A 17,566-nucleotide genomic window follows, 5' to 3' on the forward strand; every position below is an offset into this window, starting at 1 on the left:
GCGGATGGAGGAGTGGGCCATGTTGTTCTGTGTTGCTTTCGTTTCTGTAGCGACTTGACTACTTCCGGCCCTGTGTGGCTCTTAGCCATGCAGCCCCATGGGCCCTGCACTAGTGCCTCAATCTGCACGGCAGCGTCTCTCTGTACAGTATCATCCTAATACCTGTCCTTGCTGCGGCTTCTCTCTCTTTCCCAGGCCAGGCTGGGGAATAAAAAGATTCTGTCCAAGGTGACGAAGGCCAGACATGCAGGGAATTGCCGTGGGGACCTATCCAGCAGCCCTATGGTGATGGCCTCAGAAGCTAGACAAAGCTGGAGGATGCCATAAGAACGGCTATACTTGCTCATACCAAATGTCCATCAAGCCCAGTATCCTGTTCTCTGACAGTGGCCAATGACAGGTGCCCCAATGGGAATGAAGAAACAGGGCATGGATCACTTGATGATAACCTGTCACCCGATCCCAGCTTCTGGAAGACAGAGGCTAGGGACACCATTCTGCCCATCCTAGCTAATAGCCATTGATGGACCTATCTTCCATGAATCTATCTAGCTCCCTTTAGAACACGGTTATAGAATTGGCCTTCACAACACCCTCTGGCAAGGAGTTCCAGAGGTTGACAGTGTGTTGCTTGAAAAAATACTTTCTTGTGTTTGTTTTAAACCTGCTACCTATTAATTTCATTTGGTGGCCCCTTGTTCTTGTATTATGAGGAGTAAATAACACTTCCTTATTTACTTTCTCTCTACCACTCATGATTTTATAGACCTCTATCATATTCCCCCTAGTTGCCTCTTTTCCAAGCTGAAAAGTCCCAGTTTTATTAATCTCTCCTCATATGGCAGCCATTCTATACCCCTAATAATTTTTGTTGCCCTTTTCTGAACCTTTTCCAATTCCAATATATCTTTTTTGAGATGGGGCGACCACATCTGCACACAGTATTCAAGGTGTGGGCGTATCATGGATTTATATAGAGGCAATATGATATTTTCTGTCTTATTATCTATCCCTTTCTTGATGATTCCCAACATTCTGTTCGTTTGGATGGCCACTGCACATTGAATGGATGTTTTCAGAGAATTATCCACAATGATTCCAAGATCTTTCTTGAGTGGTAACAGGTAATTTAGACCCCATCATTGTATATGTATAGTTGGGATTATGTTTTCCAATGTGCATTACTTTGCATTTATCAACATTAAATTTCATCTACCATTTTGTTGCATCTGCAGGGGCAGTGGGCCCTAGGTAGGCCATTCACCTAGTTTTAAGCTGGCTAGCCCTCTTTTGGGGAAGGGTTGTCCCTGTCCAGCATAACTGTGGAGAACAGGATGTTGCAGAGCACACAGTTTGCACCCGCGTGGGTGGGATCACATTTGGGAAGTACTGGAACACTTGCTATTCTGGGGCTGCATCCTTGGGCACCCAGTGGGCCAGGTGAGGGGAGTTGGGCGCGGGGGGGGAGCGCCTCTGTGGGAGTTCAAGGCTGAAGGGAAAGGCCTGATACTAGTGTTACACCATCTGCAATCTCAGGTCCTTTGTATCCTAGAAATTGGGCTCCACTCAGGCCCGGAGCAGGGGTTGGGGATCCAGAACTAAGGACTATCACAAGCGGTGATAAGAAGAGGAGGACTTGTGGCACCTTAGAGACTAACAAATTTATTTGAGCATAAGCTTTCGTGCGCTACAGCTCACTTCGTCGGATGAAGTGAGCTGTAGCCCACGAAAGCTTATGCTCTAATAAATGTGTTAGTCTCTAAGGTGCCACAAGTCCTCCTCTTCTTTTTGCGAACACAGACTAACACGGCTGCTCCTCTGAAACGAGCCCTGACATCGCCCTTCGCCAGCAGCCCCTAGACACAAGGCACCGCCCGGGCCGGAGAGAGCAGCGGCACCAGCCTCTTCGCTGAGCTCGCCCTGGGGCGGCCCGGGCCCCTCCGCCGGGGGCTCTGCCGAGGGCCCGGCTCAGACCCCTCCAGGGCCGCGCCGGGGGCCGGGCGCCTCCGCCACGTGGAGTTTGTTTCCCGGAGAAGCAGCCTCATGTGACCGGATCAGCTGATCCAACATGGCCGGGGCCCGGGCCGCCCCCGCCCGCCGGGGCTAAGGGCTCGGGCCCGTCCCAGCCCGGGGAGCCCGCGCCGCACCGCGGCCGCAGGTAGGGGCCGGGCCGGGCCGGGCCGGGGTGGAAACGGGGCCGCTCGGGTCTGCTGCTGCCCGCGGCGCAGGGGCCCCGGCCCGGCTCCCCCTCGCCCCGCCGCGCGTCCCTAGGGCCGCTGGTGGGCGCAGCGGGGGTCGGCGCCAGCCCTTCCCTGGGCCGCTGGGGCCGGAGCGGGGCCCGGGCCCGGGCCCCGTCCCCGACTCCTCTCGCCCGCCCGCCGGGGAGCCGCAGCGGGGGCGCGGGCTGTGACCCGGCCGGGGCGCGGCGCTGGGGGGCTGGCCAGGCTCTAGGGGTCGGGCGTGCTCCGCTGAAGCTCCCCCCGGCCTGTGTGCTGCTCTTGCCCAGATTTAGTGGCGCTGCCACCGCTCTCCTGAGCGCAGACTGGCAGCCCTGTGGCATATGGCAGAGCGGTAAGGCACCCGCCTCAGGCATCCCCCGTTCAGGAGTGAGTCTTCCACCCCTAGCTCTGTCTACACTGCGGCGGGGAGTGAGCTTCCCAGCCCGGGCAGACAGACCTGCGCTAGCAAGGCCTGAACTAGTGTTGCTAAAGGCGAGGCTGGACTAGCCACCGGAACGCGGGGCCTCTGGACTCCCTGTTTCCAGTAGTGCTAGCCCCCAGCCCTTAGTGTGGGTCGTGGTGCCTGGACCGAGAGGAGTGTAGATACATGATGGCTGAGGAGAGTCCTCGAGCCCCCTTGGGGATGGGTGGAATCGCAGCCCCCAAGCTGCCTGTCTCATTTAAAGTGTGTCTGTTTCCCGCAGAGACCGCTGAGCTTTGGAACGCACCGGTGCCTGACCAGCATGGAGTGTTTCCTTAGGGGAGTGGAAAAAGACCTGAATATTGACCACAACAGCTCGCTGCTGCTGCTGAGGGGGACCCATCTCATTGCCTTTGTCCCAGTGAAGTGGCTAGTGAGCCTGAAGGAGCGCAGGGTGCTGCCCAGCCTGTGCCCCTGGCCTGAGGGGCTGAGCGAGGTGGAAGTGAGGACTTTCCTTCAGCACTCTGTGCAGAAGCTGCCTGTTGGCTGGACAAGAGTGGAAATCCATGGTCTGAGGAAAGAGAGGCTGGCTTATCCGCTGACTCTGCACCACAGTACGCAGGACAATCGGAATGGGGGCTGGAAACACTCCATGGGTTCATGCAGAATGTTGCCTCCCAGAATTATAGAAACTTGTGGCACAGAGCTCACCGCCTGTATGTGCAGCCGTCCTGTCGTGCTCACATGCCGCCCACGATGCAGGCCCTGGACATGCTCAGAGTGGGTCTTCAGAAGATCCATGGCTGCCTTTTTCTCCAGGTGGATAGGGAGTGTCCAATATGCCTCTCCTGCCAAAGAAGGTTCTATAGCCCCAAAGGGGACATCCTCCTGCCCAAACATCCATCCGAGCAGAAGCTCTTCTGGAGTCAGCTAACATGCTATACATCATCTACCCTTATGTGCAGTATTGCTTGCATGACATTGTGACCTTCAGCCCTGCGAAGCTCACCAACAGCCATGCCAAGGTCCTTTTCATCCTCTTCCATGTCCTGCAGGCTATGAGGGCCTGTCACCAAGCAGGGCTGGCATGTGGCCCCTTCTCCCTTCGCGATGTGGCAGTTGATGAGAAGCTGTGCAGCAGGCTCAGAATTAACCTCCGTGAGTATGAGAAACCAAAGGAGGAAGAGAGGGATCTGAGAGCTGATGAAGAACAAAAGGCTGAGAAAAGCAGGGCTGTGGAATGGACTGGGAAGGAGGCTAGGTGCACAGCTTGCCAGGAGGAGCTCAGGGGCCTTGTGCTGGATTGGGTGCATGGGCGAGTCAGTAACTTCCACTACCTTATGCAACTGAACCGCCTGTCTGGACGGAGAATGGGAGACCCCAACTACCACCCAGTTCTCCCCTGGGTGGTGGATTTCACCACCAAAAATGGCAAGTTCAGAGACCTAAGAAAATCCAAGTTCCGCCTCAATAAAGGAGACAAGCAGTTGGACTTCACCTACGAGATGACCAAGCAGGCATTTGCAGCCGGAGGATCAAGTGGAGAACAGTTCCATGTGCCCCACCACATCTCCGACGTGCTCTCGGACATCACTTACTACGTCTACACTGCCCGGAGGACACCCAAGGCTGTGCTCTGTTGTCATGTGAGATCGCAGTGGGAGCCAAATGAATATCCAGCCAGCATGGAGCGCATGCAGAGCTGGACTCCAGATGAGTGTATCCCTGAGTTCTACACAAACCCCATCATCTTTAAATCCATTCATTCTGACATGCCTGACCTGGATGTGCCATCTTGGTGCAGCTCCTGTGAGGAGTTCATTGAAGTCCATCGCATGCTGCTGGAGAGCAGGGAAGTCTCCCAGGATCTCCACCACTGGATTGACCTCACTTTTGGCTACAAGCTGCTGGGGAAGGATGCTGTCAAGGAGAAAAACGTCTGCCTCCATCTGGTGGACAACCACACCCATCTGACCAGCTATGGAGTGGTGCAGCTCTTTGACCAGCCACATCCCAGACGCATGGTGGGACTTGCATACATATCCGCTGAAGCTCCAGTCATTGCTCAACCTCTCATCCAGAATGCCAGAGAGACAATAGTCCTAGAGGATGTCCAGGGTCAGATGGGTGATGGGGTCAATGGGCTGGTCTTGGAAGCCACTCCTTGTGAAACCAGCTGGTCTGGTGACAAATCCATCAGTGGTGAGGATGACTTGGAGCAAGGCACTGAAGCTCTGGATTCCATTCCTGCAGCTGGCAGAGCCGCTGACCAGCCCTGTCCCTGCACGCCTTCAGCTCAGCCCTCTAACCTCCCTGCCTATCTTACAGAAGGCAAAACCTCAAATGTCCGGCCTAATCGAAGGAGTAAGCCTGGTGTTGTGGATCAAGTTGAAAGGGACAAGATGAAGATTACACTTCCTGAGGGTTTTAATCCTGTCCAGGCCCTGGAAGAGCTGGAAAAACTAGATAACTTCTTGGTTAAGGGCTTAAACAGTGAGATGGAGCTGATGGAGCAGCCACGGGTGGAGCCACTGCTGGGCCTCTCAGATCTTTTCCAGAGAGACATGCAGGCACTGGGAGTTCTGATAGCTGAGATTGTGTTTGCGCCGAGGGTTCGCACCCTGAAGCCCGATGCATCCCTGCTGGAGCGGTTCCTGACTGTTCGGAATCTTTGCCAGTATCACCCAAAGGAGATCCCAGCCCCGCTCCAGCACATGCTGGATACTTTGCTGCAGCTGAACATGCCTCAGGGGAGACTTCTAAAGAACAAGGTGGCCAAGAACAGAGTCCAGCTTTTTGAGTACAAACCTGTTTCCCAGGGTCTCCCGCCACCCAGCCCCTTGCAGTTCCTTAGTCCTTTCAGCTCAGTTGTTCCCTTCCCTCCATATTTCCCATCTCTGCACAAATTCATTTTCACCTACCAGTCAAAGAAAGTGGAGGATGAGAGTCAGGGCCGTGAGCTTGTTTTCCAGCTGTGGCAGCAGCTGGAGGGGATCCTCTGTGAAATCACTCCTGAAGGCTTGGAGATCATGCTGCCCTTCATTTTGTCTCTGATGTCGGAGGAGAACACTGCAGTCTATACAGCCTGGTACCTGTTTGAACCCATAGCAAAAGCTTTGGGCCCCAAGAATGCAAACAAGTACCTGCTCAAGCCCCTGATTGGTGCATATGAGAGTCCCTGCTGCCTCCATGGCCGGTTTTACCTGTACACAGACTGCTTTGTGGCTCAGTTAATGGTGCGTCTGGGGCTGCAGTCCTTCCTCTCTAATCTGCTGGCTCACATCCTGCAGATCCTTGTTGGTGTTGAGAGCTCCTGGGAAGAAAGTAAGTCCCTTCTGGGAATGGCAGAAGATGAGGAGAATGGAGGAGGCAGCCCAGTTTCCTGTGCATTTGGGGAAGAGATCAAAATGGATGTGGATCATGGTTCCCCGGCACTCGACCTTTTGGATTACACATCTGGAGTCAGCTTCCATGACCAGGTCTATTTGCCAGAGAATGAGGACTTCCAGAGTGGCCTCTATGTCAGCGAGTCCCTGCAGCCTCAGGAGCAGGAGCTGCTTAGCCTCGGGCGGCTGAGTGACAAAAGCAGCACCAGTGAAGTGTCGTTGGGAGAGGACAGACCTGCAGATGGGGATTCCCAGAAAGACAAGAGTAGCTTGAAGTCTGTGGACAGCAGTCAGGACCTGAAGCAGAGTGAAGACTCTGAGGAGGAGGAAGAGGAGGAGGAAGAGGAGGAGGCCACAGTTGCTGCAGAGCTTACCCTGTCAGTGGGCACTGGTCCTTCCATGGATGCTGCCCTGGCTGATGACCACAGTGAGCCAGAGGAGGGGGACGAGCAGGAGCTGCATGACCACTCTGAAGATAAAGAGCAGACAATTCTCCTGGGTAAGAGCTGCACTTAGATGTCTGTCTGTCTGAGGTGGTGAGTGACTGGTGCAGCAATGGGAGGGGGAGATGGGAAGCCAGTCCCATGCAGGAGGAGCTGGAACCAGCTCTGGACATGCTCCTGAATTCTCCAGGAAGGTGATCAGAGCAAATCTGAATCTATCAAATGGACACTTTAATAGGGTGGTAGATGGAGTCCAAATGTTGCTGCTTGGCTGATGCAGCTGGCAGGGTGCTTGACAGAAACCCCCAGGCAATGCTGCAGGTCAGGATTCAGCTATGTGGGGAGCTCTGGTGAGGACCGAGGCACTAAGTGTTCCATGGGCAGGGTCTGGCAAGCTTACAGAGTGGTAGATTATTGCTCCTTCTCCTATTCTGTGCTCTTGTTTTGCAGACACAGCCTGTAAGATGGTGAGGTGGCTCTCGGCCAAACTAGGTCCTACCGTGACATCCCTTTACATTGCAAGGAACCTGCTCCGTCTCCTCACATCCTGCTATATCGGTAATGTCGTTCCACCTGCTTTAGAGGCCCTTTGAAGGGCTGTTCCTCTGACTGTGTCCTAAAGCAATCTTCTGTGAATGCTGCCCTCCCCGAGAAGGGGTGCAGACCTACCTGCATGGCATGCATGACTGGCAGGGGTGGGGTGGGGGGGGTGGACAGGACCCGCATGTGAATCTTGGGATGAATCTGCCCTTTGGGATTCAGCACAGTGTGTGTCTCAGCTCACTGAGCTGTCTCTCTGGCAGGTCCTACCAGACAGCAGTTTGTACCAAGCAATGAGGAGAACAATCCCCTGAATGCGGGAAACATCTACCAGAAGCGACCAGTGCTGGGGGACCAGGTGTCCAAGCCGGTCCTGGCCTGTCTCATGTATATGGCATACCTGTATGGAGAGCCTGTTCTGACTTATCAGTACCTGCCCTACATCAGCTACCTGGTTAGTGTCCATTCTTTCTCCTTTCCTTGTAGCTGTTCACACATGTGATGGCGCGAGAGCTGCATCAAATGTTGAGCTGCAGGCACACAGGAGGGATGATTTACAGCACAGGCCGCTGAGAGAGCTGTTAGTCTCCAGAGCACACGCATTAGCTGAGCAATGTCCTGCTTGGCTGGGAGTTGGCAGGGGGAGCACTTTGCTGATGCAGCCAGAGCAGGAACTGCCTATTCCAGGAGTGGGTTCCCACTTTCTGCCATGGGTGCAGTGGAGGGATTTCCTGTTTGGAAACCCTTGGTCTCCAGGAGCTCTTGGTGTAAGAGTTCTGCACTATGTACATATGGGACAGGCCCAGGAGGGATTGAAGGCATCTGCCTCTCAATTCCATACTGAAACATTAGCAAGATTTACGGGCTTCTTGGTTTGAAATTCTTAGTTGCTCCTGTTGATTATTTGGCAAAGTGTGCAGTAGAGGTGATCAAAAAATGGAACCCTGTTTTTGAAAGCAAAATCAAGGTTGATTTTTTTTTTTGATGTACGAAACAGACCCATTTTTATTCTCTTAAATAGTTGTTACTTTTCTACTTACAGACTCTTGCTACATGATGAATTTCAGTAACCATTTCCTTAGCATTTTTTGATTAAAAATTGTGGGTGGGGAATGGCACAACAGTTCATGGAACCCTTTGACAATGCTGGTCAGATTTCTGTGGAAAAATTTTGTTTTTGAAAAAAGGCCATTTTTCAATAAAAACTTTGTGGAAACTTTCAAGCGGCTTTATCATGCAGGTGGTCAGCACAGGAGCCTGGGAGTCACTGAGTTAAGCCTCTTTTCCTACCAGCTCTCTATGATCCATTTGCCCCGGAGGGGATTCTCAATGTCTGCAGTCAGCAGCTAGAGTTATGTTAGCAGCTGATTTGCTTTGGCCTTTTGTTTTAGTCCAAATAGAGAGAGAGAGTGAGTGTGTGTGTGTGTTTGTGTGTGTGTGTGGCGGGGGGGAAGGGGGGACACCATGTGCTGCCTTATTGTTGTGGAACAGTGTTTGGCAACCTGATGTCAGAGAGATGAAACTGTGGGGCACGCCCACCAACTGCTCCTGCAGGGGCTTGGCAGAAGGCTTTGTGCAAGACCTGTGCTGTATTGGGTTAAAAGATGGGAAGAAACGTAGCTTGTGATCAGAAGCTTCCACCGAGAATTGTTCCCATTTTCAGTGCAAACAGCTCTCTGCCCTGCGACTTGGGTAAGAGCATGGGTTTGTAGGGTGGATAATCTGGAAAGGATGCCGTTGGTGTTACACTGAAAAGCTTTTTAATAATGCTAACTGTGGCCAGAGCTCTGCTGTAGCCAGTGCCCTTAAGGCAAGGAAAATGGTCATGTACATTCCAAGCCTGACCTTTGAGGTTCTGGGCCTAGGCTGCTCTTCCAGCTCTGAAGCGTGCTGGGCTGGCCCCTCGGAATGTATCATTTGAATGACACTGGCCCAGGAGTCTGGTTCCCAGGTTCTGCTAGCGTCCTGGCATGGCCTGGTGGTGCTGAGGCCTGTGTGCTGGGCAAACTGAAGGCTGGGGTGGGGCAGGGCATCCGTTTCTCTCTGCTTCCCCAGCTCAGACTCCAGACCTTAGTGTGTCCTGCAGGAAAACACTGTCTGTACCATGGAATTGAAGTGCTTTGTTCTCATCACTCTCCCTCCTCCTGGCTTCAGGATCTTTCCAGCAGATGAGGGCTTTGGGCTCAGCCTCTCCCCTGCAGTCTGTTGATTCCTGGTGGGGCTCGGTGCTTGAGCAATGGTGGGAAGCTCCTTTGGAGGCCGTGAGAGGTGCAAGCATGAATTCCTTGGGAACTGCTCCAAAATGTGGCTTGTCCGACCTGTGCAGGGAGGCTGGTAACCATGAAATGGGAGATGGTAATGGAGAGAGCTTACGACTGCTTGACTCTTCTTTCTGCCCTCCAGGTTGCCCCTAGCAGTGGGGTTGGCTCTGGCCGGCTAAACAGCAGGAAGGAGGCTGGGCTGCTGGCAGCTGTGACTCTGACCCAGAAGATAATCGTGTGCCTTTCAGATACCACCCTGATGGACATTCTCCCCAAGATCAGCCAGGAGGTCTTGCTCCCAGTACTGGGCTTCCTGACCTCGCCTGCCATTGGGTGCGTGTAGAGAGCCATCACTCCCAGGGACCAATCAGCACCCACCAAACCCTGGCGTTTCCTCTGCTGGTGTGCATAAAAAGTCATGTGCAATCTAAAGGGTTGAGATAAAACTCTCCTGGGTGGGGGTGGGTTCAGGACTATGGGGGCTCGCGCTGCCATTCTGCCCCATCCCCACCCGGTGGGCTCTCCTTATGCCAATGCTTAGTGCGCGTACACAGTTCATGTCTCTGGAGCTCTCTGACAGTGCTGTCTCTCCCCTGTGCTCCTGTAGGGCAAGAACCCTAAGTGGGTGCACGCTGTTGGTCTGTGGGGTGGGATGGTGACTGATGTGTTCTCTTCAGTTTCCCTAGTGGTGCCCAGGCCCGCATTGTCCTGTGTGTTAAGACCATCAGTTTAATTGCCTTGATCTGCCTGCGGATTGGGCAGGAGATGGTGCAGCAGCACTTGAGTGACACCGTAGGAACCTTCTTTGGGGCTTTCTCGCTAGTGCAGGAACTGCAAGAGCAGGTTAGTGACCTCAATGGCTTCTGTCTCCCTCTTCCCCATGGGGCTGTGGGCACATGGACATTGCAGCTCTTGGTGCCCAGGGAACGTGTGAGGGGCTGGTCTCACTGGAAATCATCTGTCTTCTCTTGTTCAGGGTCTGTCTTCAAAGTCATTGAGCCATGGTGAGACGCCTGAGCTGGAGGTGCCCTTCTCAGATGGAAGAGTGCTGCCCCTGGACCCAGCCATGCTGGCAGAGTTACAGAAGGTTTTTAGCCCAGAGATGGCCTACACCACCTATGTCCCCTTCTCTTGCCTGCTAGGTATGCTTCAGCTACCTTCTCTCCGCTGCTGGGGCCTCGTGCTAACAGTCCTTGCCCTGCACTCTGTGTTTATATGCCTGGCCTGGGGTCCAAGTGCAGCAACTGCTCTGTGCGTGAGCCCTGAATCATAATGCAGCGTTGACGGACAGGAATAAACCCTCAGGACATCATATGGGCCTTGCCCTACCTGCAGGGGACAGAAGATCTCCCTGCCCCTCTGACCAGGAAGGACATGTAGGTGATGGTATCTGGAGGGGGCCCTGGGCCAGCAGAATACTGGATGCTCTGCAAGCCTTGTGCTATTGCTGAGGGAGATGGGGAGGCCGGGGAGAGGTTCCTTCTTCCAGAGCTGTGCTCTGTACTTTCAGGTGATGTTATCCGGACGATTGTCCCTAACCACTTGCTGGTCGGGAGACTGGCCAACTTGTACCTGGAGAGCGTGAACCCAAAGAGCTTGCCTCTGGTCAGTCCGAAGCCAGGACCGAGCCCAGCCTGCTTGGACCAGGATGCCCGAGGCAACGAGCCCAGTTCCAGTCACCATGAAGACAGTCACTCGGGCACCTTTGGGAGTGTGCTGGTGGGAAACCGCATTCAAGTCCCTGCGGACACACAGCACAAGAGTTCTGGCCCACTCTGCTTCAGCCCCAGAGCTGATGGCTTTTGCCCCAGTTCTGCCAGCGAGGAGAATGTCCTGAAGCAGGATCTGCCCCGCAGTGCCCACATGCTATGTGGGAACTGGCTGGCTTACTGGCAATACGAGATTGGAGTGAGCCAGCACGACCCCCGCTTCCACTTCCACCAGATCAAACTGCAGAGCTTCTTGGGGCACACAGGGGCCATCAAGTGTGTGGCACCACTCAGCTGTGAGGACTTCTTCCTGAGTGGCAGCAAAGATAAAACTGTTCGCCTCTGGCCCCTCTACAACTGTGGGGATGGCACCCATGAGACGGAGCCACGGCTCACGTATGCTCAGCACAAGAAATCTGTCTTCTATGTAAGCCAGCTGGAGGCCCCGCAGCAGGTTGTGAGCTGCGATGGTACTGTCCATGTCTGGGACCAGTTCACAGGTGAGGGGGCGTCTGCTGACGCAGTGTTGGAAGAGAGGGGAAGTCGGGGCAATGGTGAGAGGCTGAGCTGTACTCAGCAGGCTGTACGCTTACTGAGAAGGACCAGGCTAATCTGCACCTATAGGAAACCCAGCTCTGTCCTCTTCATTTCAAGAGGAACAGCTGGCTGGGGCTTCTCTGCAGAGTAAGACAGAGTGATTCTGTTCTCCTCTTGCTCCTGGCAGAGTCTTATCTATAGGACAGAGGGGGTCCCTTGCTCTGAAGCAGCAAGTCTAGTCTGCCTCTAGAGGCAGGAGACTGGAGTAGAAGTGTCCTGTGTTGCTGGTTCCAGCTGATTTCCTGGTAGAGACTGTGCTCTATTCCCTTCCTTCTCCCTCCCCACCCTCCTGACATCATGGGTGTCCTTGCAGCAGTGCGATGGAGTTGCCCACAAGGACTGGAATTGTCTTTGGTTCCGGGAGCTAGGCCCACTTTGCCGTGCCCTGAGTCCCGGTGACGCTATGGGGCAGCTTTGCTGTGATCCTCCCCTGCTGCAGTGAGGTAGGCAGGCTGTGCTGGTGCACTCAGCTTGTTGTTCTTTTCAAAGGTAAAACTTCTCCGGACCTTTGATGCATTGGACAGCAAAGTTCCCATCACCGCCGTGACCACCATCGCCCTTCCCCACAGCAGCATCTCTGTGGCCAGCGCAGACTCTGTGCTGCGCTTCATTGACCACAGGAAGCCAGGATTACAGGTACTGGGGTCTTTGCTATCTGTAGACGTTGTGGGCCACCCTCTCCCTGATCTGTTCCACAGCTGCACCTACCTCCAAGGTTCTATTATTGGGCCAGTCATTGCTACTCCCAGTCCGTGCATGATTGGGTACCCACAGGGTGAGGCTGGTGAGCTAGGCCTGGCATCCAGGCCCTCCCTGCATCCTCTCCTGTCACTCAATAACTGGGGCTACACCTGCCTGTACCTCTGTCTCCTGTAGCACGAGTTCCGCTTGGCCAGTGGAGTGAGCGCCGGGCTCATCCGCTGCTTGGCTGTCAGTCCCAATGGGCGCAGCGTAATGGCTGGCTTCTCATCTGGATTCATTGTGCTGTTGGACACCAGGACTGGGCTCATCTTGAGAGGGTGGCCTGCCCATGAGGGAGACATCCTGCAGATAAAGGTGAGAGGCTGGAATAGGGCGTGGGCTGCCCCTGCATGTGGGGGACCACAGACGGCACTAAAGGCTGAGAGTTGGCTGTGTGGGGCCTGCTGTGCGGATCCTGCTGAGCCTTGCGGCAGCAGAAAAACAGAGCTGAGGTGGGGTGTCCTGCTGCCGGTGGCTCCTGCAGCATTCAAAGGGCAGTGGGTAGACATGCCAATTTGTCATCTTTCCCCCACTCCTTAGAAGTCTTTTAAACTCTCGGTGACTTTTTTTATTTTAAGGCCATCCCTGTTGCCCACTTGCCTGGGCTTTGCCTAGGGACTGCCAGTGACTTTTGGTGCATTAGATTCTTCCAGCTCGTGTTCTGTTTGAGCCAGCAGATCCCTGGTCTCCTTGCTGATGAGCAGGCGTGGGCATTGTGAGGGGCAGACCAGACACATGAGCTGGGGAGGATGGGAGGGTGCCACTCTCTCCCTGAGGCTAGCAGCCCCTCCCCGCTCAGGACCTCATTCTAATGAGTAACTCTTGTCCATATTTACCTGCCCTGAGGGAGCAGCACTGGAGTTTTTGTGTCCTTGACCCAGTTCAGGTTAAACAAAGTTCACCTGCGTGGGTTGTTTACCCTCTCGCAGCACTGCTAGCCAGAGTGCAGCGGCCCCAGCCCTTTGCTCTCCTCAGCGCAGTGTGTTGCACAGTCTCAGCTGGGCCCTCAGCTCAGCATCCCTGAGCAGGGTTGTGCTTTGGGGACCTAGGCTTGGGGAGGAGAGAGTCTGGCAGTGCTGCCCACTCTGTAATAGTAACAGGCTGACAGAGGAAGGGGCAAGCCCACAATGTGCAGGGAGAGGGCTGTCAGATGAGGCAGAGATGCACGCTGTATAGTCCCTTGGGAGAGTGCCAGTTGCCAGACTGCACTCAGGAGTCTAAGATGGGAGGGTGTCTCGGGCTGACAAGTTCTTGCCAGCAGGAGATGCTGTAGGTGCCATGGTGAGAGGAGCTCAGTGCTACTCCTGTTTGCAGGGTCAGCTTCTTGTGATCTGGGGTGGGGAGAGTTGGGCTCTCAGACCGGGGTGCTCTTAGCGTAGAAACACTGATTCACTGGCACGTTCTCTCCTGCAGGCTGCAGAGGGCAGTGTGCTAATTAGCTCATCTTCTGATCACTGTCTGACCGTCTGGAAGGAACTGGAGCAGAAGCCTTTGCATCAGTATAAATCAGCTTCCGACCCCGTCCATGCCTTTGACCTCTACGGCAGTGAAGTGGTGACCGGCACCGTGGCCAACAAGATTGGTGTCTACTCCATGCTGGAGTCATCGGCCTTACCTACCAGCACGACCAAGTTGAGCTCAGAGAACTTCCGGGGCACCCTGACCAGCCTGGCTGTGTTGCCCACTAAGTGTCATCTTCTCCTGGGTTCTGATAATGGTGTGATACGTCTCCTGGCATAGTGGCTGCCACGGCCTATCTGCCTGGTGTCCTGTGTAGTCAATTCCACTAGCTCTGGTAGTAGCACCTAAGGCCAATATCTTGGCTCATGGGGAAAAGGGGGTGAGGTATTTCTCTGGGATACAAGATACAGGCAGAATGTACTTGTTAAGGGGTTCTCAATAAATCACCCCCAACCTCTGCCTGCATTCAAAAAAGCCATAATGGAGGAACCTCCACTGCTGCTGGGAGAAATCTGGGCATTGCAGGGCAGCATCACCCTCCTGCAAGAGGCCTGGAGCCTTCCGCACCATGTGTGCCTGACTCCCCCTGGGACTGAGCTGCTCTCGAGAGAAAAGTGGACTCTGGGCACTCTCCCGTCTCCCGCCAGCACAGGGTGAGAGGCAGCCCTTGATAAGAGGAACACAGCCTCTGCCCTCTGTGGGCTGCCCTCCGCACTCCAGCCCAGAACTGGTGGGGCCAGCTGAGCCTGGGAACTGCCTGTTGTTGGGCATGCTCCCCTATGGGGCCTGTAGGGCACTGGGCTGTTTGATTGTCCTGGATGGTGAGGGCTGAAGGGCCACAGCTGGGTTCTTTTTCTCAGTTTGCTTTATAGTCTGCTGCAGTCCACCCCCGCCACGGCATCAATCTGGGAACCCTTCCCAGCATCCACTGTGGCTTCTCACTGATTCTAGGACAATGGAGGGTAGCAGAGCCAGCCATTTACCCAAGGCATAACCACCACCTGCCTCCCACCATCTGTTTGGGGGTGGGAATGCGCCTACAGAGGGGTGGGGCAGCCCCAGCTGCTAGGAGGAGGAGGAACTAGACCCGTCTGGGGGGTTTCAGGCTCCCAGCCAGGCCCTCTGCCCCTAATCTCTGCATGCTCCCTAGGCAGGATGTACGTCTTTCCCTAGCTCCTGTTCCAGAAGAGGCAGATCCATATCACCCATGGCTGGGGGGGATTTCTTTTGCGTGCTCTGGAATGAGGCTGTGTTGGCTGTTCCTTTCAAAGGAGGGGCCCCATCTGCGCTGGGTGGATTCAGGCTCGGCAGGGAGGGTAGCTTGAGCCCCCCTTTGCTGTCATACCTCACACTCTACCTTACAGGTTTAGGACAGTGAGAGGCAGGACCCAGCATGCCTTGAACCCACAAAGTGCTGCCCTCTGCCCCAGGACTCCACCTCCTGCCAGAGACCATGGCTAGAACTGCCCTCTCCAGGCAGTAGTGCTGGAGCTGTGCTCGAGGAGAAGAGGGCATTCCTTGGGCCCATCAGCGAGGGTAGCTGCCTGTCCATACCCCACGGCTTGGTTCTGCTGCAGGCTCCCTCTCGGTTCCTTGAGCTGCTCTGAGCGTTTGCGGAATGGTGCGGAGGGGTTGGGAGCCTGACCAGAGGGGCCTAGCCCAAGATCAGGGCTTGGCCTGGTGGAAGGGAGGAGCCTGCAGTGATCGGTCAACTCCTGCTGGCTCTGTGTGGAGCGTAGGGACTGTGGGAAAGGGCTGTCATCCTGCCCAGGCTGGGAGTCCCTGGGCTGCCCACTGCTGGGGAGGGTCTCTGCTTCCCATTGCCCTGTGCTTGCAGACAGAGGGTGGAGGAGATGAGCACGTAGTCCCTTGCTATCCCTCCATTCAGTGGTGGGAGGGGAGCTCTGTCCCCTGTTTCCTATTAACCATTTGCAATAGATGTAAATATTTATTCTAATAAACCCTTTGAAAGAGAACAGGAGAGGAGCCTTTCTGTGTGTGGTGCAGGGGTGTGCGGTGTGGCGGCATGCGTGTGTTGGGGGAAGATGGGGAGTAGTTTTACTTATGGGAAAGGGATGATGGCCTCATTGTACACCTTTCTGTAACATAGGAAAAAACCTGCATGATTGTGGGGGACGTCAGTCTGAGTGACACATGCTGGTGTTCTCATGCTGCCAGCACTAAAACAGCCTTGGGACTTTCTAAACATTCCTAACTCAAAACCTGTTGCAGTCAACGTGGGGGAATTCTATATTAGACCTTGTCTTAACAGAAAAAAGAAAAGGAGTACTTGTGGCACCTTAGAGACTAACAAATTTATTAGAGCATAAGCTTTCGTGAGCTACAGCTCACTTCATCGCATAACTGATCACAAAACTAAAAGTTAATGGTAGCTTAGGTAGGAGTGATCATGACTTTATTCTCCCTGCATGTTATAAATGTGACAAACTCCAGACCAGTTATATATATTCTTGCTGCTTTAAGGGGGCCAATTTGACAAAGCTGAAAACAAGTATGAGCCAAATCACCTGCAAGGAAGAATTTAATCAGAAAAAAGTGAATGATGGTTGGGAATCATTTAAGAACCCCTTACTAGATGCCCCAAAAAGCCACAAACAAGGGAAAAGGCCGTGCTGATTAAAAAAATGACCTGGGTTAGAGAAGAAATGACGGCAGCTGTAAAAAGTAAAAAAACAACACAAAAAAAAAACCCAACTCTCACTCTGTGTGTGTGTGTGTGTGTGTATGTATGTATACACACACACACACACACACACACAACAAATGGAAGAGGGAAGGTGTTAGTAAGTAATATAAATGAGAAGGTAGGAACTTTAGAAAATTGATAAGGAAAGCCAAGGGATGCAAGGAGAAATCTATGGCCAGCAATGGGCAAGGAGTTTTTAAAATATATTCGGGGTGGGAGGGAGGAAGAATCCTTACAATGGTTTTGGTTCATTTCTATATGGAAATGGTAGAATTATCAATAATGCAGAAGTTTTCAATAAATATTTCTGTTCTATTTTGGGGGGAAAATACATGAAGCAGACTCATCCTAGGGTGATGATAAAACTCTTTCCATTCCACTATTATCTCTGGAGGATGTTAAACTGAAGCTTCTACAGTTAGGCATTTTAAAATCAACAGATCCAGATAACTTGCATCTAAGTGCTTTGAAAGAGCTGGCTGAGGTGCTTGCTGGACCATTAATGTTGATTTTCAATATCTTCGAGTACTGGGGAAGTTCTAGAAGATAGCTAATGTGCCAATTTTTAAAAAGGGTAAATGAGTTGACCATTCAGCCTGACATCGATCACAGGCAAGATAATGGAGTAGCTGATATGCTGATATGGTACTCGATTAATAAAGAACTAAATTAAGGTAATGTAATTAATACAGATCAATACAGGGATTATGGAAAAATAGATTTTATCAAACTAACTTTATCTTGTTTTGATGAGACAAAGTTTGGTTGATAAAGGTAATCATGTTGAGCTAATAGACTTCTGTAAGGTGTTTGACTTGGTACTGCATGACATTTTGATTAAAAAAAGAACAATATAAAATTAACATGGCACATTTTAAATGGATTAAAAACTGGCTAACTGATGGGTCTCAAAATGTAACTGTAAATGGAGAATTGCCATTGAGTGGGTGTGTTTCCAGGGGGGTCCTACAGAGTTTGGTTCTTAGCCCTACACTATTTAACATCCTTATCTGTGACCTGAAAACACAAAATCACTTCTGATCAAATTTGCAGAAGACACAAAAATTGGAGGAGTGGTAAA

General features: G+C 53.0%; 1 protein-coding gene across 1 annotated transcript; it reads left to right on the top strand.

The window, feature by feature from the left end:
• Nucleotides 1–1,937: 1,937 nt before the first annotated feature.
• On the top strand, nucleotides 1,938–15,754 carry WDR81 (WD repeat domain 81). Its single transcript, XM_043499158.1, is given in 14 exon segments — nucleotides 1,938–2,158; nucleotides 2,926–3,275; nucleotides 3,278–3,468; nucleotides 3,470–3,541; nucleotides 3,543–6,525; nucleotides 6,920–7,027; nucleotides 7,273–7,463; nucleotides 9,413–9,603; nucleotides 9,948–10,113; nucleotides 10,247–10,412; nucleotides 10,781–11,481; nucleotides 12,069–12,212; nucleotides 12,453–12,632; nucleotides 13,731–15,754. Coding segments are annotated over 13 exon segments (5,733 nt in total). The 5' UTR covers nucleotides 1,938–2,158; nucleotides 2,926–2,962; the 3' UTR covers nucleotides 14,058–15,754.
• The last annotated feature ends 1,812 nt before the right edge of the window (nucleotides 15,755–17,566 follow it).

Source organism: Dermochelys coriacea, chromosome 17 (genome assembly GCF_009764565.3).
Source record: "Dermochelys coriacea isolate rDerCor1 chromosome 17, rDerCor1.pri.v4, whole genome shotgun sequence".
NCBI classification, from domain to species: Eukaryota; Metazoa; Chordata; order Testudines; family Dermochelyidae; genus Dermochelys; species Dermochelys coriacea.